Source organism: Podarcis vaucheri (genome assembly GCF_965113315.1).
Source record: "Podarcis vaucheri genome assembly, chromosome: 6".
Taxonomy (NCBI): domain Eukaryota; kingdom Metazoa; phylum Chordata; class Lepidosauria; order Squamata; family Lacertidae; genus Podarcis; species Podarcis vaucheri.
In genome coordinates, this window is record NC_138764.1 from 68,240,996 (window position 1) to 68,263,002 (window position 22,007).

At 41.3% G+C, this 22,007-nt stretch overlaps 1 protein-coding gene across 2 annotated transcripts in view; it reads right to left on the reverse strand.

Annotated features, from left to right (window-relative positions):
• The window catches only part of PLXNA2 (plexin A2), a 400,751-nt gene that overhangs the window by 225,928 nt on the left and 152,816 nt on the right, over positions 1-22,007 (reverse strand). For both annotated transcript variants that reach the window (XM_082228275.1, XM_082228274.1), the window contains exon 4: positions 15,933-16,067. In XM_082228275.1, the coding sequence (XP_082084401.1) occupies positions 15,933-16,067 (135 nt within the window). The remainder of the gene's footprint in view (positions 1-15,932; positions 16,068-22,007) is intronic.

The following is a 22,007-nucleotide window of genomic DNA, read 5'->3' on the forward strand; positions in this document are numbered from 1 at the left end:
TCAGAGTAGTTTTGTGTTTAAACATGTGGAACTGCTGCTGTTAGGGTTTGACTTGGTTCTTAGAAGAATGACAACAGCAGCTGTAAGTTAAATGTATGAGGTTGCATTAAAGTGCCTTGTTCTCATTTTGCCAGAGAAAAGGGGAGAATTAAGTAAATCAAAGCAGTCACAGTATACCAAATCCCAGACATGCATCCATACTATACATTTAAAGCACATTTAAAGCACATGGTTTTTGCCAAAGAATCAAGGGAACTGCAGTTTACCCACCAGAGAGCTACAATTCCCAGCATTCATATCAAACTACTGTTCCCATGATTCTTTGGGGAAAGCTATGTGCTTTAAATGTATGGTGTGGATGTGACTCAGGTGGTTGTAGGGAAAAAACATGGATTTTAAGTATTCTCCATTGAGAAAAGCCAAAGCCATTTCGCCATTACTTCTGCATTGGCATTGGTAGAAACTATGCTTCCCTTATGAGAAAGCTAGAAACATTTCAGCATGGTGACTGCTGATCGGACAATTAAACAACAGGAATGTGATAAAAATGGGAAAGGAAATGAACATCAAGGCAAGTTCATGCTGGGAACCTTGGGGCTCAGATAGGCAGGTGGGAAAGGATTAAGCGGGGAATTAAAAGTGAGTAATTCTAAACAACATTAAAAAGAGAGGCTGAAATGCTGCATAAAGCATTGCACTTTCTGAAAAGCCAGTGCACTCAGAGCAAAGACATTAACAGTAATTTCTGCTAGAATAAATTCATGTTGGATTTTCCTCATTCAAAAGGAGAAAACCAGCTTTAACCTCTCATCCCCTCAATCACGTGTAGTTTGCAAATTATGTGATAATATTAAACACAGACAAACACATAGCCATGTGGTTTGAAAGACAGACGCAGACTGGCAGAATCCGAGACCAGGGAGAAGAGTCGGTGGAAGAAGATTGGAGGAAATTTAAAACTTATTTACAGAAATATTGTAAAATTCTTGAATGCTGATGACATTGAAATGAATTGAAGGGGTTCTAGCATCAAGGTAAAATGTAAGATGGGATTGATAATAGATAAACTAATAGGATATGAATTTGCTGAACCAATTCTTAAAAGGGATACAAAAAAGGGAGGCGTGAGGAAGTCAGGAAAATAACTAAAGATGAGAAATTAAAAAAGAGTGAGTTTTGTTTTCTTTTATATGTGTTTTTTCTTCTTTTTGTGTTTAATGTTTGTATTTTGTAATTTTGTATTTTTCTGTTTTTGTATTTTTCTGAACTTTTCTATTGATAAAACTTAATAAAATATTAATGAAAAAATAAATAAAAGACAGACGCAGAGCTTACAGTAATACTTTGCTGAATGGCCCCTGTTGAATAGACAATAATGTCCATGGGATATTGTGATTGTGTGCACGCGTGTGCAAATTGAGTGACAATTCAGAAATGTCCTAATATTGACTTAGGCAAGGACAAGTGCTAGCGCTCTTAAAATCGGACAAATTATCTGCAAGCAGAGAAAAATGAAGCAGTATGTTATCCCACCTGCTTATGCTCTTTTTTTAGATCAATTAAAAGTAATTAAAACGTCTTGCTTGTCAGGTAGCTTCTCTTAAATGACCTCAGACTAATTTTAGCCAGATTTCTCTATTACGTCTGAGTGATTACAGGAAAAAGAGAACCTGGAAGTTTAATCTAAAAGTCGAATGCCATAATGAGAGGGGAAAGGGCAGTAATGAGCCAACAGGAGCATCCTTCTTTGCCAATCCCTCTCTAACCAAGGACTTCCTCAACAAGAAGCCATAACAGCCCAGTTTTCATCCCTATAAGGCAGCAGCAGCATCCTTGTAGTCACTGATCTGTATCTTGAAACTGACAGCGGAAATTATATCTTGCTAAGCCTATTCGATTTTTTAGTCCTCTTCGATACACTTGATCATGAGGTGACATGAAAGTAGGACTTGACAGGAGTTAGGACTGCTCTTGAGTGGATCCGCTCACACAGTAAGATCTGTCCTCTGTGCTTCCTAGGGGGATCCATCTTGTTCGCACTTGGGCCTAATATGCACACTGGGTACAGCTTTTTTTCTTTTTTAAATGAACCCAGTGTCTTCCATGAAGCTGGAAAGACCTTCTTAGAGGACTGGGTCCCTTCTAAAGAGCAGGAGTGACTGCATGGCATCCTCATCACACTAGGAAACCAGGTCCACTACTGCCCCAAAGCTTTTTATCGGGCTAATGCAGTTCTCAAGCCACTCCTATCATAGACTTTCCTTAAACTTAATTTCCTGTAGTTTAATTTCTTATAAACTAGTGTTATGGGGAATCTGTGACCCTCCAGATGTTGCTGAACACCAGCTCTCATCAACTGCAGCCAGAATAGCCAGTGGCCAGGAATTATGGGAGTTATAGTCCAGCTGGTATAAGTCAGAAGACTTCGTGATATCTTCCTGGATATCTGCTTTGGCCTCTTCTACATTTGTGTGAACAGTAGCAGAGTGGAGTGGTGCCATGGCACTAGCCTCCCAACACTGGTGCTGCTGCTGCTTACTGGGGTGGGGGTGGATGGACAGGGTTAGGCAGGGGTGAGATGGACTGCTACTTTTAAGGGATCCATTAATTCTATTCAAAACTCTATTTAAATGCTCCAGGCGGGTATGCTCAGAATCTGAAAATGTTCATTTTAATTTCCACTCAAGGGGAAACATTTGTAAATGCAGGTTTCTGACCCAATTACAATTCTTTTTTTTTCTTTTGCACGTCTACACAAAGTGCAGATTTATTTAAATTCTGAACTGTGTGTACATGACCAGTAAGTGCCTTAACATCTTGCCTTAACACAGAACTTGGCAAGATTGGAAAAGGTATATATATGTATTTCATTTTTTTAAAGTATGCCTTGAATTCCATTAAGATGAGAGAGCCTATAGCTTCAGCTCTCAATACATAAGCCAAACCATTACTTTTTTAAAGCCTGTTCCAACTGCAATCAATCTCAACCTTATGTATTCCACCCATCCAGCATAATCATTATCAGAAGAGATATCTCACCGGAATGGGTGTAAACATTGAGCAAAATATATTTGATTAACTTAACAACAACAGAGCTCCCTGGTTTCAGTGCAGCAACTATATTCAGGATCATGTATAGAAAACCATCTGGAAAAGCAGTTTAACTTCAAATTTAAAATGGTTTGCATTTTACCCTCCTCATTTTATTTCCCAGCTCTTTCCATCCTTATGCATTTCTGCTGGTTCATCTCACTTCTTTTCAGGACACTAGGAACATTTATGGCTTTCCTGATCAATTGATGGCCCTTCTTTACTTTTCTTAGCCCTCAACCCAATCCTAAATGCTTGTAAATCATCTGGGCATCTAGCATTTACTCCTTGTCCAGCCCCCTCACCCCACCCCCATGCTGGACTCACCAGCCAGAAAATCCAGCTCAAACACAAAGCTGTTTTCATGGGACTTACACATTTTAGGGTTATAGGGCACAGAGTTTCATTACAATTTACTTCCAGAGGCTCCTGTGCCTCTGTGGCTCCCGACACTAAAACATTTGCTAGGCAATTACTTCACAACCAGCAAAGGGTGCTTTGAGAGGTGACAAAAAATAGATACACATATGACAACCGCTTTCTTTACAAGAAATTCCGATAGTGTGGTGTAGAACAGTAGTGTAGCAGTGGGCCAATAATAAAATTAAGAACACTTGTCCTAGGAAATATGGTCTGGAGCATCTCCTTGGGTAAGAGGTACAAACTGTCCAAATTTCAGAAAAAGATGAGTTAGAGCAGTTTAGAAATTGGAGGTAGGTGATATGGTACATCATGCAGAGTCAAGGCCAAGTCACACAGTAGGGCTCTAACTCCACACAGACAGCAGAAAGCAATAGGCTCCACTTCTGGTCATATGAGCACTCATGGGCACATCTACAAGATGCACACACAAGGCAATTGTAGCTCAATGGATCTTGCACAAATCTAATAGCATCCACTAGCAAGATAGCAATGATTCTCCTCTCCCTTTAGCCCAGGTGTCTGGCAGACTTCCACTGGAGGGCAGGGGAAGTTGGATTTTAATTCAGGTCTTTCAAGTGGCTTCTCACATGGAGGCCGTAAAGGAAGAAATGTGGTCTGCCAAGAATAAGCAAACTGGAGCAGTAGTGCTCAAGAAAATAAAATTTAACAACTAGTGTTCTGGGAGATACTGACGACAACTTGCCCTGAGTACTGTACATTCATCCTCAGACTAGCACTAAATCTTGAAAATGCACAACACATACTGTATTTTCAGAAATCCCTGAAGAGTGGAGCAGCAACATTAGTCAATTAACTGAACCGATTAATTGATTAAGCATTTTGTGTTGTGTTTAATAAAAGTGTTGCAAGAAATAAGCTCCAAGGAACAGCATTATTTGCCTTGAAGGGAAAGAAAAAGGATTGTGTGTGTGATGTGGGAGAAAATCTGGGCCCAGAGAGGCACTGAAATTCAGTTGTTGGTTTGCAGTTTAGTATCAGGATGCTTTTGGACCATGCAGTAAATAAGATACAATAATCAACCAACATTTACAGTAGTGGCAGGTCTGATGGGACAGAGCCACCAAGCCACCCACTTGACATTAGTTCAGCCTACTTGGATCTGCTGGATTAAACCGGAGGAAGTATAAATGACTATTAGTAACAACAGCTAAATGGAACTTCCATAAGCAGAGGGAGTGAATCTCTGGATACTAGCAGCAAGACTGCAAACAATGTAAAGGTAAAATAATATCTTGAACTCTGCAGATGATATAGTGAGCCGGAAAGGTTATTTTATCACACTTTTATCTTTATAATTCTTTTTATTCATAAACATATTCAATCAGATAATCCACCAGTTAATTGACTAAAACTCATTTGAAATGAACCAAGATTTATTATTGGAGTGACAGTCCTAATAAAGAAAAAAACATTTCTTTGCTATATTTTCAGATTGAGACTGAAGCACTCCTATGCAAATGTATAGTGTTTCCCCTGTATTTTTAAATATTTCCAAATTTTGGGAACACACTTTTAATCTCTTTGCAGCCCTGCCAATTATTGGAATGGTCTTGCTGACAAACATAGCCAGAATTGTAGGTGTTCACATCATTCAAGAAGAAACCAACCCTCCCAGCATTAATGTAACAGAGTCCAAAAACTCCTTTGTCTTTCCCATAACTTTTCTTTCTTACTTTTCAAAACAGCAACAAGACTATGAAGCCAACATCAATGTAAGTTGCTGTGAGACTTTGTGACAGGGCACCAGGTGCAAGTTCTAATTACAGGCTCTTGGAACTCACATTCCTATGGAGCTTTTCTGTATAGAGTTGGCAGGATTTTATTTTTATTAGTAAATGTCAATTCCCACATTCCTGCACACATCACTGAAACAGATCCCTTGATAACAATTGAAATTTACTGATAGACAAAACGATGAATGCTACACAAACATATTCGCAAGCGTTCCCAAAATAGAAAAACTAGCAAGAAAAGATTGTTTCTGGAGGATTTCTGGGGATTTGGATTGCTTTTAAAACCCATTTACTGTCTTTACTACACACACAAGTGTGTCTTGATTCCATCTTTTCTGATGAAAAATATTGGAATGGGGGGGACATGGTGGGAGGATTCACTGGAATCTGTTTTAATACAGGGTTTTATAATACAGTCGTACGTCACATGCTTTTATTATTCAAAATATTTATTGGCTGACTTCCTGAGCAAAGTACGTACAACACAGCTTTAATGATGAAAAACATCCACTGTACAACAGTAATACAAAATAAAAATACAAATTTATTTCTACAAGTATCCCAGCACTAAAAGCTAACTGGGCCAGCAATATATTTAGTTATGCATGGTCTGTAGGTACGTCTCCATTAGCCTCTGCAGAGAGGAGTTTGTGATGGTGATCTGCTATGCCATGGTCTATGCCCAGGTGGGCAGAAAGCTCTGAAAGGTCTGATGCAGGGCAATATGCCAGTAGTTTTGGATCCACAAGATCCAAATCCTCAGAAATCCTCCAAGGACCCTGATCCTCCACACACCCCTCCAATCTAAATTGAATACAAAACTACCACCTCCCTGTCTTCCACTCTGCCTGGCGTAAGCCAGCCAGGCTTGAGATGCAGCAGTGGGTCTGCAACCCCTCAGCCCCACTGAGGTTTGTTCTGCCCCAAAACAAAATGAAGAAGCTACAGAAAATTATAGCTCCTATCTACACTGTAGATTTATGCCACACTCAAATCAAGATTCAAGAGGCTGCCATCTTCATGAGGTGAGCATACAGGGCCTTCATTTTTTGTAAATTGCTGCTTGCCCTCTTCCGGTGATTTTGGAGATTCTAGAAGCAAGTATCCTGAATCTGATGTCTTATTGACCTGGCCGCTCCCTTGGGGTTAATCTTCCCACCTCTCACTTCCAGTGGCTATGACACAGGCATCTTGGTACAAAGGTACAATCCAATGCATGTCTCCTTTGGGTTCAATGGGACCCCCAGGTAAGTGCACATAAGAGGAGTGGGGAACCTCAGGCTAGGGTCCACATGTAGCCCTTTAAGCCTCTTCTGTCTTCCCCCAGCCCAAATCTCTTCTTGGTCCTGTTCCATGTCCTCCTCAACCAGCTGGAATGTCTCCTTGCACTGTGATAATGCATCTTGCTTGCCTGGATAGAGAGATGGTTGTAGGCATGTAGAAACCTCTGATGCGTGTAACTACTGGAATGTAGCCCACTATACATAGGTATGAATTGCATCCACTACTTCACCCACTTTTTGCCACCAGTGTGTAGCTCATAAGAAGCTCTGGTCCTCAGGCTGAAAAAGGCCCCTAGGACTGCAGCCATTTATACTTTCAAGGCTGCCATCGTATTTGTGTTTGTTGGGAAGTAAGAGCTACTATACGAAGAGGGTATTATTTCTAAGCAAACTTCCAGATAATTTCTCTAATTGTCCACAGCCATATCCTGTTCCCTGTTCCAACCATATAGCAAAATTTTGTATTCTTATTAAGTTGCAAATGAGTCCCCTTTATGTTGTAAATGGAGTGAAATAAGTTCAGGTTTAATAAGAAATAATGTACTGCATATATTAAAATTTTCTCAAAATGTCCTTTAAGAAAAGGGTGTCTGGGGAATTCACGATGGCTTCAAAATTTCCAGAAATTTATATCTCTAACTGAAATTAATGGAATTTTCTGAAAAAGCACTGCTCTGTTGATAGTGGGAAATATCACCTTGCACTCTTAATCTTCAGCCCTTATAGCAATTAAAACAATTAATGACACATTTCATAATTGCCTGCAATTATGAAACTTTAAACGGATGGAAACGGATACAATGCTTACAATTCTCCTTAGTACTATTATGCATTGCAAGGGCAATATATTTTCTCCATGCTAGCTTGAGTAACCCCCCAACCCATTTTCTTAACTCTGATCAGGTCAGCCTTAAAATAGCCTCATTGTTTTGGCTCTGTCATCTTGCAGTGTTTGGGTGATCTTAGTTGAGTAGTGGTGTTCGGCAATTGCCGATTTTAAATTTGCCTAAATTTAAATGAATTCACATGTGCAAATACAGACACAACAGCAGGCTTGGTGAGGAGGCAGCTCCCCCCGTGGATGAAGTGGCAATCCTATGTAGATGTTGATTAGTATGCCTAGCTTCACTCAGGAGGGTAAAGAGATACCCTCCAGCTGTACTGGAATAAATTGCACACCAAACTTTGGTATTGGGTAATGAGCAGAAAACCCATCTATTCCCTCATGTCTTCCCTTTCACAACTTCTTGGAATGACTCCCCCATAGCAAATGCTAATTACCTGGTCCAATGAAAACTTCCTGGGATTGGCCTGAGGGGATCTATCGCTTTCACAAACCTTGGCAATTTATGTAAAGTTTTTTCATGGCAATAAGGTTTCCTTGAACTGAACTATGTATGTAACCTTTCTGTGGCTCTTCTCTGGCTGCAGTTAAAAGAAGAACACCCCTCCACCCTTTTAATTCAAATAACCTTCAAGAGTCAATGTTCCCACCTCTTCCATACAGAGTTCACCTGCCTCCCCTAGGCTTGGTGTAAGAAGGCCTATCATTTATACAGGCAGGGGCCCAGCCTTCCCTCTGCTTTGACTGTCTTGCCCTTCTCCCTGCAACGTGAGGAGAATCTTTAGGGCATGGTATTAATCTTCTCCCACCTCCCGCCGAGTGACAGGCGTGAGTGCAGCTCTGTTCATAATATTCTGCATAAGGGTCTCTGAACTACATCAAGCCAGTGTAAAAATGTCACATAAGCCATGAGAAATCATTTCAGGTGCTCTATTGTTCACTTATTCTCTCTCTCTCTTTCAAGAATTATTTCCACAGGTGAAGCCAAGGAATGAGAACAACCTATGTTTCCTAAATAAAGCATTAGGCAGGATTTGGGAACAGCAAGGTCCCAAGTTTACAGCACAGCCTCTTTGAGCTACTCAAGCAATGGAAAAGAGCTATTGTGCAGTGTGAACAAGCCATGCTCAAAGGAAGAAGGGATGTTAAGAGGCTTTATGTGGAAAGAAGGGTTAAGGGTAAGGTATACAGAAGAGGAACTGTGTGCATAGAAAGTAGTTGTTCAAATGACAGATCAGTGATCCATCACAAAAACTCTAAAGGTGGTGGTGGTGGTGAGGCATTAAACCACAGCAGAACTAGTATTAATACATGGTTTCCCACAGTCACCAGAGAAATCCTCGAGAGTCCTAAGAATGAGGCAGAAAAGTTTAAGCCTCTTTCACAGTGGACAAAAACCTCCAAAAATTTTTGGTACAGCACTAGTATACTCAGAAGGAAGTCCACTTAATATCAGTGGGATTTGCTTCCCAGTATGGAGGTTGGGGACCACAGCAGGATCAATCTGCCTCCACTATGTGGGCTGGTGGCAATCCCTGGACATTTACAAGTGTTCTGCTGTTGTTTTCTCTTTAACCCCTCAAACTGTTGTGTAATCACTGAGCGCAACTCCAGGTGCAACATGCCCGATTGTGTATTCTCAGGGTTCAGTAATTTCTGCAGAAGCAAGCAAAAAATAAAAATAAAAATAAATCACTAGCAGAAATAGCAGCAAGGACCCAGGATTCAGCACTGTATTTTCTTTAGAAAGCACACACATAAAAACATGCTAATTGAATTTGGATGTTTTTGAGAAACGCAAGGCAGCTCATGCTGGGAAGCAAGCTAAAAATGGCTCCTCACAAATTCTCTCAGTGCAGATGTGCCAGTGGGCCTCAGTTTTGCCTGCAACAGTCGCTGCAATTTCTAGCTTCACTGACACAGCATATCACCCTGTGTCAGCAATCTTCATCCTGAGTTGCAGAATCACCTGCTGCTATTCCACATATGCAGAAGCACAAACAGCTTTGTTTCTCTGTCAGAGACAATTTATAGCGCATTATTTTAAGTATGGATGCTGTGAAACAACTTTCAGAATAGCACAGATATAAAATGGTACTCCATTTTTTTCATGTAGCCCTCCAAACCTGTGCAGGATTCCTAGGGATATGTATAGTGACCACATGTGCAGAAAATACTGTTCCATAGCACTCTTCAGGCGTTGCCCCTCACACAATTACCATAATGTGATGAGAGTCATGCTGTACTCCTTGTCCCTGTAGAATGCAATGAGATGCACTCATGTGGGAGAAAATAAAAGGGTGCAGTGGAAGTTTAGCCTGTGACCCCAGCCTCTGGAATCAACCCTGTCCTATTTGCCTCGCTGCACCTTGCTGCAACTACATTGTCTTATCCTAGGCGCCAATCATTGTAATTCCAGCGCTTGACAAAATTTTGGGAACTGTGCTTGGTTGACAGATAGAGCACATGGCTTATCCTGACACATTTCAAGCTAAAATTGTTTCTCTTCATATGATTGATTTAGTATTATCTCTTAACAGTTGGAGAGGTTTGCTCACTGCTCACGTCAAGCAAAGACAATGGCACCAAGTGAGAAAGATCTGCAAGGAAAGATGCATTTGTTTGAAAATACGCTGAGAGCTCAGGAACTTGGGCCAACTGAATCTCCCAGGTATTTTCAGACACTCCTCTCTCCTCCACATATTGCAATGCTCAATGAGGAAAAGAGCATTTCTGTCTCATAGCATGCAAAGTGGCCCATAAGATCAGATCACAAGAGTACAGAGCAGTTGTGTTAAGCTTGTGAGTTAAAAGCAACAAGAGCAATTTCTCTTATTCAGGACAATTAGCCTAGAAATAGGATATCTGTTAAAAAGATGTGACAAATTATTGACAGACAGATATTACGTTCAATAGACCAAAGCTGAAAACATTACAGATTCAGCTCCAAATGCTGTACAAAAGGAGAATAATAGAGATAAAAAGATATATGGTGACATCAGCAACCTATGATAACTGCTTAAGAGCAGTTTCCCAGAGAATAAAGGTCAAACCATCAATTTCACCAGCTGATTCCTTTTTTTGAATTTTCTATTTTACATATACAAGCAAAATGAAAACATAAAATCCCCTTTGACTTCACTCCCCCCTCCATTGTGGATCTTAATATAATTATTTTCCCCTCTGCATCTTTCATAACTTTATTCTCATAAATCCTTTATCATTCCATAGTTCAAATTTTTGCTACAGGTTTTCTGTCAATCCTACCAATGTATGTAATTGTTTACAATAGTTTTTCAAACAGATTGTAAACTTTCCCCATTCGTTATTAAAGTCCACCTCTTCCTGGTTTCTAACTCTTCCTGTAAGTTTTGCAATCTCAGGATAGTTCATCAATTTTATCTGCCACTCTTCCTTGGTCAGAGTTGTAGCATCTTTCCATTTCTGGGCTAACAGAATCTGTGCAGCCATGGTCGCATACATAAATAGTTTAATCTGGTCCTTCAGGATCTCTGGACCTTTAATACCTAAGAGAAAAGCTTCTTGTTTCTTAGGAAAAGTTACTCCTAAGAAAATAACTGATTCCTAGTCTGCTCTACTAGTTTAGCGGATACACACATGCATACCACCAAAGAAAGTCAAGGAATGTAATCTGCTAATAAATAATTTAATATGGTGAATAGGCCAAAAACAGAAGGAGGGTCTTTGATTGCAAATGGCAGAATAGAAATCATAGGGGAAAAAGACATGGACCACACTTTTCTCCCATACATCACTGCATCGACAGAACCAGAAAGCCAGTGAAGTACCAGGATATCTCTCTGACAAAACTTGTGAAGGCAGAAGAACTTTATTCAGCTTTCTTTGCTTCTCTTTTTGCAGACTCAAGTGAAGTTTCAAAGTCTCTTCAAAATTTCATATTTGATTCCAGCTGCTTTTGCAGATTGAATTTGGTGGTCTTTTTTTAAACTTTCCTCTATTTTTGTCCCCAATGAAATAACCTATGTTTTTTTCCTGCTAGTCATTAAAAAGCACTCTGCACAAAAAATGTTTCACTTCCTTAAGATCTCTGTGAGAAGAGTCTCTTCTCTTAACTGGGAACAGTGGTACAGAAACAATCACGAACAGGTTAACAACAAAGGAGACATGTAAAACACTTCACCATTGAGTAAAACACAGTTCTTAATGGAATTGCACTTTAGGTATTTTTCATTATTTAGTAACTCTCCCCAATTCACAATTAAGAGAATTAGCAGCTCTGATGAATATTTAGGCCCTCTCACCCCATAACAGATGAGTTGAAGACATCCCTGCTCCATCTCTATTGGGAAACTTCGTGTGTGGTTCAGTTTCTTTGAATTCTTCCTGCCAAGCTAGAGATAAGGCATCCTTGCAAAAATGATCAGCCACTTTAAATTTACAATGGGACATTATAGTTGAGGAAGCACAACTCTTGCACCTCACAGCTGGGCCCACCTCCATTTGCTGCTTTGACAAAAAATAGAATAGAAGAAGTCATGTTGATCCATTAGAAAAAGGAGGGGGAAAATCTAAGATGCAGTATCATAATACATTTATTAGGAGCAACTAAAGGTCATGAAGTGCTGAGCTAGCTTTTGTGATTCATTGAACTCTTCCTACAGCTGGATGTTAAACAAACAAGAAGGGGGGAGAAGCAAGAAAGATGTTGGTAAACGGCTTAGAGCACAACCATCTGTAATACGAGTTTTAAGAAGATGATGATTCACGAAGCTGTCTGGGGTACACTGTACTCTGTGTTTATAGCTCCAAGGCAGGGGTGGCTAACTCTTTTCACTTAATAATCACACAGCGGGATTATCATCTCTGATGGCCATGTGTCCGACTTTTCAGAGGGCAGTCTTCTGTTTGCAGGCCTGTCAGAGGACAGTCGTCTCATTTGAAGGGTTGTTCAGTCCATGTCTTGTTTATAGATAAAGAACCATAAGGTGAGATGGCATGTTGCACATCCAGAGTCAGCACCTGGGCAGTGCAGATCACCTGGCCACAGTCTTCCCCACAATGCAGAGATGCAACTCTTTCTATTTAAATTATAATAATAATTTCCAAATTTACATCTGTACACATTAACCCATGCAAATCTAATGCAGTTCTGTGTTCCTGTCACAGACTGCTGCCCCTGCTAAAGAAGCTGATAGTTAACTCTTTAATGACAAGAGAAGCAGCTCCCACGGTGCTCCGAATATATATACACACAGACATTTTCTAACCTCTAGGCAGCTGTCCACAGGTTGCAGCAACAGTGGGCCCCCTCCCCTCCTCCAGCTTATATACCCTCTTCTGAGGGGTTGCATGACTGCAACCTGAGACTTTGCCTGCATGGAAGTTGTTGCTGCTCTTCCCTTTTCAAGCCCCTCCTGGTCCTAGGAGACAGCGGGGTGGGAGAAAGTAAAGAGTTGACTGGCCTTTCCCTTGTCTGAATAGTTTCTTCTTCCTCTGTGACATCCTGCACACCTTCTTCCATCTCAAACTGCCCTGACTCTTCCTCCTCTCCCTGACTTGGCTCCTGCCATGCAGGCAGCACTGAGTCCCATAAATCATTAGCTCACACTCCTGGGTTACACTCCTGGCCCCCTGCCTCCACCCCACACTTTTTGGAGCCCTGCCAGTCCATGTCTGTTCTTCTCTGCCTTTTTATGATGCATAAATGCCAACCTACTGCTAGCTATGGACTATTGGTTACTTGAATATGGCCCAAGAGGTCTACTTTGAGTAGAACTACATTGAATACAACCCTATGAGTCTTTTTTTGTTCAATATGAGCTAATATAGAAAATCAAAAAACTGGAAAATCAAGTCCCTTGTACTGCCTTCTGAAAATCCATTTCCAAAGAATTAAATTCTACAAATAAAAATGTAGCACAAACCAGACTCCTTGAGATGATACCCTCATCTACTGCCATACACACAGCACTAGACAAATTATTCACCATTACAGAGCCATGAATGATAGCCACTAAAATGCTTAACTGAATCAGTGAACCCAAGAGCAGGGCTTCATGGCTGGGACCTCTTGCATTTTCTCATCCCCGACAGGAGTGGAATGCAGTTGATCTGTTACAGTCGAGGTTCTGGATTATTTACATGGTGTTGGCTCCCTTAAGCAACAGACTCTAGTGGATTGCAAAGGCAATAAATTTCCATCATAATCATTTTGGTGTTGCCGGGTACAATCTGGTTCCTTTTTTCAGAAGCACAGTTTATCACACTCATAAACAGGTTCAGAGCAAGGACCATGAAGACAGTAAATATCAGGGAATCGAACAGCTGACACAACCTGGGAAGCAGTGACTCAGCTACCAGCTCACTGTTTAAAATTTGGTTTAGAGGGAGGGAGTTTGTCACTCTCCTCTTTTCTCTCAAGTGAAATGAGTTTTGAACATCAAGAAAGTTCGGAGCAAACCATCAATTTCCTACAATTGCATGCTCACATTAAATACCATCCAAGTGGAATTGTGCTGTTTTAAGTGTATGCTCACCAGTTGAAGTGTTGTGTGGATCACCACCCACATCTATTCCCAATGGCTGTAGGGTAAATGTGATAAATGAGAGCTACTGACAAAACAGCCTGGGGCAACTGTGATATGTACATTGTGAATTCACTGCAGAGGGATCACCATGAAGTAGAGAAAATTATAAGCGACACTTCATGGAGGACAACACAGATAAATTGTGCCTAATCATAAGAAAGAGAAAAACCTGTGAAGACAACAGTGGTATCAAACTAAGAAGAAACCTTCTATCTAGATTGCATCTATTGATACAGTCTAGTTCCAGTAGAATTCATGCACATGTTGCCACGGTCTTCAATCAAATGGTGACTATTTCCAGTTTGGGTAAAGTCTTAGACTGAACCTATCAGACTGAATTGAAAAATTATAGAACAACCTAGTGAGTAGTGAATGGATAAGATCTGAGCCCCATCACAGAACCTGTTTGCAACTACTCGGAGACAATTTCTTTCCCTCATCAGCCCATCCCAAGATAGCACAGATGTAGCACTAAATGAGCAATCCAAACCCTCCTTACATTGGGCTGAAGGTGGGTTTGGAAGGAGCAGAGGTGTCCTTCAACCCAGCTTTCCTTGCGCCAACCTCCTCCATCTACTTGCCTACCATGCTGCTGGGTGGCAGGCACATTGGCTGGATCGCTGTTGGATGCAGCCATGATGAACATCAGGGCTGTGGATGCAGTGGTGGCCCCACTGCCCCACAAAGCCATATCAGTGGGGAATTGGGGTATGGATTGCTCTAATACCAGGTATAGGTCAGTTAAAGGTAAAGGACCCCTGGATGGTTAAGTCCAGTCAAATTCAACTATGGGGTGCAGTGCTTATCTCCGCTTTCAGGCCAAGGGAGCCGGTATTTGTCTGCAGACAGCTTTTTCCGGGTCATGTGGCCAGCATGAATAAATGGTGCACAGAACACCTTGACATATGCCAAAGCGCACAGAAACATTGTTTACCTTTCCGCTGTAGCAGTACCTATTTATCTACTCATGCAGGTATGCTTTCAAGCTGCTAGGTTGGCAGGAGCTGGGACAAAGCAACGGGAGCTCACACTGTTGTTCGGTTTTGAACAGCTGACCTTACGATCGGCAAGCCCAAGAGGCTCAGTGGGTTAGACCACAGTGCCACCCGTGTCCCTTTAAAACCAGGTGTATAACTGCATTGTGTGGGTGAAATTTAAAGCAAAAGATTGAATTTATTGGTTATATCTAGACATTTTAAAGGACAAGGCCAATGAGTTCTTAAAGGTTTAGAGGTGGATCACAGAATCATTCAAACTTATTGTAAAGCTGATCAGTTGTTCATGGGACGGCATTTGAATTCCTACATTTCTAAATAAAAAGTACCAAAGTCTCAAAACACTTTCAATCTAAACATGGTTTGTATGTTACACTAACAACATTCAGAAGTGCCATCCAGAATCCTTGCCACTGCTATATTTTCTAACACTAAAGAGGGGAAGGTCAGGATATGGCTGGACAGAAGACACATGTAACAAAACTGTATCCTGCACATACTTGAACACTATCCACCTGCCGCACATTTTATCTCCAATCACAATATTGTGATTTCATAGCCTCTTGCACACACAAACACAACCTTGAAATCTAGAAGACTAAAACAACAAAGGGCAATTCTATGTAAAAGTAGCCTACTGCCAAACACAAGGAGAGGAATGAATGGAAGTGGCTTCTGCTAGGGATGGGATTTGATAGCAGAATGAAGTCCAAATCCCTGAACCATATTTCATTCATAGTGGCACTGTCCAATTTCCATTTCTTAGAGACAATAGTGTGCTGATGAGAAGGAAAACTCCTCCTCCCCTGGTGCACTGACAGTTGTCTCTGGCCAGACTCAGATAAAAATAAAGCTACCTTTGGCACTATCCATACCTGAAGCAAATGTTAAGAGTCCTTTGGAATATGCAAGGCTTTCCCATTGCAGAGGAGCTAAGCTTAAAGCCTACTGTGGTTTTAAAGAGCAAGGCTTACCTGTCTTTCTGACATGACATAGAGGTAATTATGATCTGTGGAGAAGGCCATGTCACGAAGGATATGACTCCCGTCCTTGAAAACTGGCACCATTTCATACTGAATGCCACCATGAGGAGGCCCATCTGCTCGGATCTGGAATAAAGACATACTGCAGGTTAAATCACTGTCATTAAATGTGAGGGAGAAATACAGGCAGATCCTAACCAAGTGGCTATACGATGGAAAGTAAATACGTGGCTGGTCTGATACCCAGCACATCCAAATGGAATCATATTATAAGAGTTCTGTGAAGAATTCACAAACGACATTTGGAATGCATTTTAGGTATTCAATGGTTAAATTGCACAGAGAATGGAAAGGAAAACAGAGGAGAGTCCCTGCTCCAATCTCCACAAGTCCATTGACCTTGTGTGCACAGAGCATAAATGAATACTTGGATGCTTATAGGCTTTCTTCATGACTGGGCCCCCCACTATTCAGGTTCCAGTTGTGTCTATGCAGATACAACTTGAATGCATGCAAGCCCTGTGTCAGGGATGGGAAACCTTTGACTCTGCAGGTATTGGAATTCAGCTAGTCCCAGCCAGCATGGCCAATGGTCAGGGATGATGGGAGCTGTAGTTTAGGAGCATCTGGAGGACCACAGATTTCCCATCCCAGCTTTATGTGTACATAATAAATTAATATATGGAAGCTGGATGATTTTGCTCTTTCCCACCCCACTATGTCTTGATTCTTCATACAATTTCACCAAGTGAAAAAGCAAGTGTGTCACTTCTAAATGTCAGCAGAACACAGGCTTGACCTGAATGCATTGTTTGATCATGCATTCCTTTGAAACAGAATATAGACATTCAAACACAGTTCTTCATTTAATTTGTGAGCAACAGGCCACATAACAGAGGTACGAATACAGGAACCAGACCCTGCAGCATACCCAGATGCCAACTCTGTCCCTTTGTCTACACTGACAACACTATTACAGGTCTGAATAATGTCATACACAACATCAGCTCATCTTCCAATGTGAAATATGTATATCTATATCTCTATATAACTCTATATACCTGTCAACAATGCCCTCCTGTGTTCAACATAGGAGAAATAGACCAGTTGCTACACTAAATAACAAACAGAAACAAATCTAATATCAGGAAAAGCAATATTAATAAAAACAGTGGGAGAACATTTCAACCTTTCAGAACGCTCTGGAACAAATAGTTCCACGCTGGAACAAAGGAATTTCAAAGCAAAACTACAATGTGAAACTGCTGAATTACAATTCATCAAGAGGTTCTCACTTGCGGACTGAATCAGCAAAATTTAATTTTATCACACTATGTGTGTTAATTGGCTTAACAATGCCAGAATGTTTGTATTATTTATACAACTTTGTGTGAGAGAGAATGGCAACTGTTACCATCAGTACTTTATTTGTATTTTATTCCCTCTGCAAATACCGGTACCCCCTCTCATCTGATGCAGGACCTGATTCAGTAGTTCAGAATGGACACTAATTTGATCCAGATCGATTCAGACCTGAATTCAAATTGTGTTTCTCCCATTCACTTGCACTGGGAAACCAAAACAGCCATAACCTTCTTGCATTTCCCCCCACATAAGTGAATGCAATTTGAAGTCACGGTAGTCACTTATGAGGGGAATAACTCTTTGTTAGCCACAGTTAAAGTATTGCTTTTTTCAGTTACCATTATTGGATTGTGTTGGGCAAGATTCTGGCATGAATTGGAAGCTATAGCTGTCAATGAGGATAGAGGGGCCTGGAGGGCCGCATTTGGGGCCCAGGCCTAGGGCTCTCTACCCTTAATGTACCTTCACCGTGAGAGGATGGAAACGTAGACAATGTAGGTAGGGGCTCTAAACACCAATTCCCAGGTCATTTTTCATTATTCCTTTGTACATTGGCTCCAGATTTGAAAACAACACTTTACTGCACCTTTACCTATCCCCCCCTTTTTTTAAAAACCCCAACTATTAATTTCTCACTTATAAGCATTGGAAAGAGGACCCTAACTGCCCCCCATGCATGTCTTTGCCTATCGCCTTCCAAGGTGACAGGCAACATCTTCCAAAGCAATAAAGTGTTTCAAAAGCCCCAAATTCTAGTATCAAAACACAAAAGTAAATAAAACAATATTTTTATTACATAAGAGCAAAAGCCTTCCATCAGTTATACATGAGTGGCACAGCAGCTCACAGTCTGAGTTAGCAAATTACATATATAACTGCAGCTTAGGCTGGTAATAGCTAGAAACTTGAACAATGACTTTTCAAATTTAGTTAGCGGAAGCCTACATCCCATTGTTTTAATGATTCTCATTGAAGAGGTAAACCTGTGTCTGGGCTATCACCACCTTGGGCTATAGGGATCGGCAGCATAGCAGCCAACTCCTAGGGGCCTAAGTTCCTTTGCCCCCCTCCCCAAGTTGATGGGCATGTGTGTGCACTGTGTCTCGTGAGCAATTATTTGGGCCAGGGCTTACAAGCCACCCTCACCCCAAATATTTTATTTTAGCTGGCAGACATAGAATAATAGAGTTGGAAAGGAAGTTGAGGATCATCTAATCCAGCCCCCCTGCAATGCAGGAATATGCAGCTGTCCCTTACAGGGATCAAACCTGCAACCGTGGCGGGATCAGCGCTATGCTCTAACTAACTGAGCTATCCAGTAGGTAGGACTAAGCAGAATCACATTATTGAATGTTCATCCACACAAAAATAGAACATCAGGGAGAAATATTCTAGCATAGGTCTCCCCTCTAACACTTAAAGGGGTTTTTTTTGGGGGGGGTTGTTGTTAAATGAAGGAGTATTCAAGCATGTGAGTCCCACATAAAGTATGAAACAGTACAACCCTGACATGGGTTTATCAACCATCAACACCTAGGCATTTGCCTAAAATCAGTAATGAAAATGTGATTTAGATTAGCCCTGTGAGGCTGCCCAGCTTGTGCAGAAGTTTTTGAGGTGTTGTTACAAGCAGAAAATTGTGAGCTATTTCATTTATTATGTCTTTTTAAAAACTATTGTGAGAGTGCCATTTGGATTTGTCTACTTTGGGCACTAGAATGAAATACCTAAAAACAAGTTTGAAATTTTTATCCAATACGGGTCACCTCCTGAAGTCTGCCGACTCCAGTAAATGAAAATATAGTCCTTGGCTGATAAACAAATGAAGCAGAAGGGTATTTGGCTTGTTCTGTACAAAGGCCTCCTGGCCTGTTGGTGTGGGTGATATTTTAGGCTTCATTATACAAATCCCTCCTGCTGCAAGAAAACTCTGCTTGGATTATAACAGACCCCTATGCACACAGCAGGAACAGAACTGTTTTGAGTACACCCGGGTCTCTTTTCCAATGTTAATCATTTATGGCCTTTGGGGAGAGAGGGGGGAGGGATAAACAAACAAATTACATTGTCTTTTCCCTACCAGGATTTGCATATTTGAGTAGCCATTTGATTACAACATGGTGTCTACATAACACCAAGCTGCAAACATTGGCAACCATCAGGCTGGGAGATTAAACCAGCCATGTGAACCAAGGGCTCCATGAAGCTGCCTGATGGGCCAGTGGCACTCACTGACAGAGATTCTGTTACTTGCTGGCCAGAAAACCGCTGTGTGCGAAGGGGCGCTTCAAAGCACTTGCATGAGATTCCATGCTAGGAGGATGGGGACAGAGACTGAGCTGTTGCGAGGGGGGAGAGCTTGCCACAAAGGAGCCATCTGCTGCAGCCTCCTGCCTGGCTGTCGCTCATTGTCCCATCTTGCTGTTCAGTGACTCAATTTCTAATTGTCAAGCTATGGCTGAAGCATGAAAAGAAAATGTTAGCGATGGCTGAACTTCTGGGAAAGGTAGGAGAGAAGTCGAGAAGGGCCGAGGAGAGAATCAGAACATTTGCAGAACACTTTCCTTTCCCCCCAAAATGACAATCATAATAATTTATAATGTTGGTTTAGTTCCAAAAGGAAAATAAGTGTGCCATGTTGCATGATGGGTAAGACAAGACAAAACTAATTCCAAAAGCCCCATCTCTGCTCAACATCTCTGCCACTTTTAAGAAAGCAGATTGCTGCTCTGTCCCCAAGCCCAGCTCTCCCAGCAACCTCCTTCTCCACCCATCATTAAACCAGCTGTTTAAAACAGTTGCCAAGACAACAGCCTCCAAAGTCCTTCCATTAAAATGTCTGATTGTAATTTAATTAATCCTCGCAGGCCAGTAGGCAATGTGTTTCTAGGCCTGGCGTGGTGGCATTTCTTGATCACTGAGACATGACTGAGTTGGAGTTTCTGGCAAGGACGCATTGCCTTTTCTTTCCATGAGCAGATAATCAACAAATCCTTCATAAAACAGGATATCCTCGTCTCATTCAGGTCAGAAGAAATGCCCTGAGTGGACTATGGTGCTAGGGAGGCAGTTCAATGCCCTCCTAAGCCACAAATTATCTGTATGATTCTGGCTGTGTCAGCTAGTCTTGCTGTTGGATTCAGACACTCGTCTTTAATGCTAGGTACATAATAAATGGTAGAGGGAAAAATAAGCACATACCTGTGCATTTTCTTATGACTATCAGAGGGGGAAAAAAACCTTAGCTGTTACACATGAGGAAGAGACCCTCCTTTGTCATTGTATTGGTCACCATCTAACTCACAGAAGGTGACAATCTGAAGAGAGCTTTGAAGGCTCCCTGTGCATTTTAGAACCCTGCATTATTAAGGTTCTCAAATGTAGCTGGTACATCCATGGCTTTAGAGTGACACCTTGTAACAGCAATAGAGGTGGCAGAACCAGCATGCTCATTCCTGCTGTCCCCCTCACATGTTTGTTAACAAAGCATGCTTCCTAAAGCAATTGCAAGCATTTACATGGTTTCCATTGATCCAAACTAGAATGTGCAGTTTTTAAAATGCCAGTGTGGAAGCTATGCATTATTTAGGGATTCTAGAGCCATAAGCCATTCTTACATTTTGAAGAAGGCCTTAGATGTGTTAGATGTTGCTGGACTCCAACTCCGATCATCCCTGCCCACTAGACATTCAGGGGCTGATGGAGTCCAAAAACATCTGGAGGGCCACAGCACGACCACTTCAGCTTCAGATGGACAACTGTTGCACAGTGGCATCTTGAGACAGGTACCTTCTCTTTTTGTCTACAATAACTCACTTTCATAGCAATAGTTTTAAAACCTTTCCCCCAAAGGTCTCCATTAATCATTTATTGGGGCCATGCAGATTCTGAAAGAGCTAGAGCTAATTAATAAGTGACCAGTTGAATCTCAGAAATTCCATGGAAAAAGGCATATCTGCAGGTAGAAACTCGCAGAACAGTTCATGAAACAGAGGATGGAGAAGAAGCCTACACTAGGACTCAGCTGTGATGCTGAGGAGTCTCCTGGGATGGAAGAAGCTTGTTTTCTCAATCAATGCTGATGTGTGTTTGCAAATACTGGTTGAAAGGAGCCTAACAGCATAATCTGCAAATCCAAATATTAGCACCAGCTCAGAGCATTCAAGGCCAGCAAAACATTTGCATGTGACCGAGCAGAATGCATTCCAATTTGGAAATTTCAGTTCTTTAAAGGCAAGGTGGAGATTTGTCTCGCTAATGCTCCTACAATGTAGACTGCAGGCATAAGCTCTGAATTATCTTAAGAGATTAGTAAAATACCATATTGTGCCATGTATATGTTGCAGCATAGCACCCCTGGTGATAGTGTCTGATCCATTCAAGTCTCTGACACAACACAGAGGCCCCCACTCGCCTATTGTACTGATTCTTCTCAGCATTTTACTCACCATCACAACTGTCATTGTAACTAAGCTATGATGGGTCGGCATCTCCTTCCAGTTCCTCTCCGCAGGCTCTCATTAAAGGGCGTTAAAAACCCTTTGTGGGAACTTTCCATGATTAAATTACCTGTCTTTTTTCATTATTAATTCTTCAGAGAGACAGAATTTCGTGACAAACTGTTAGGTGCTGGAAAAATAGCTGTATAAGTACCTGCACACCGAGCTTCATATCATGAAGGCAGCAAGGTTTATTCCTCTG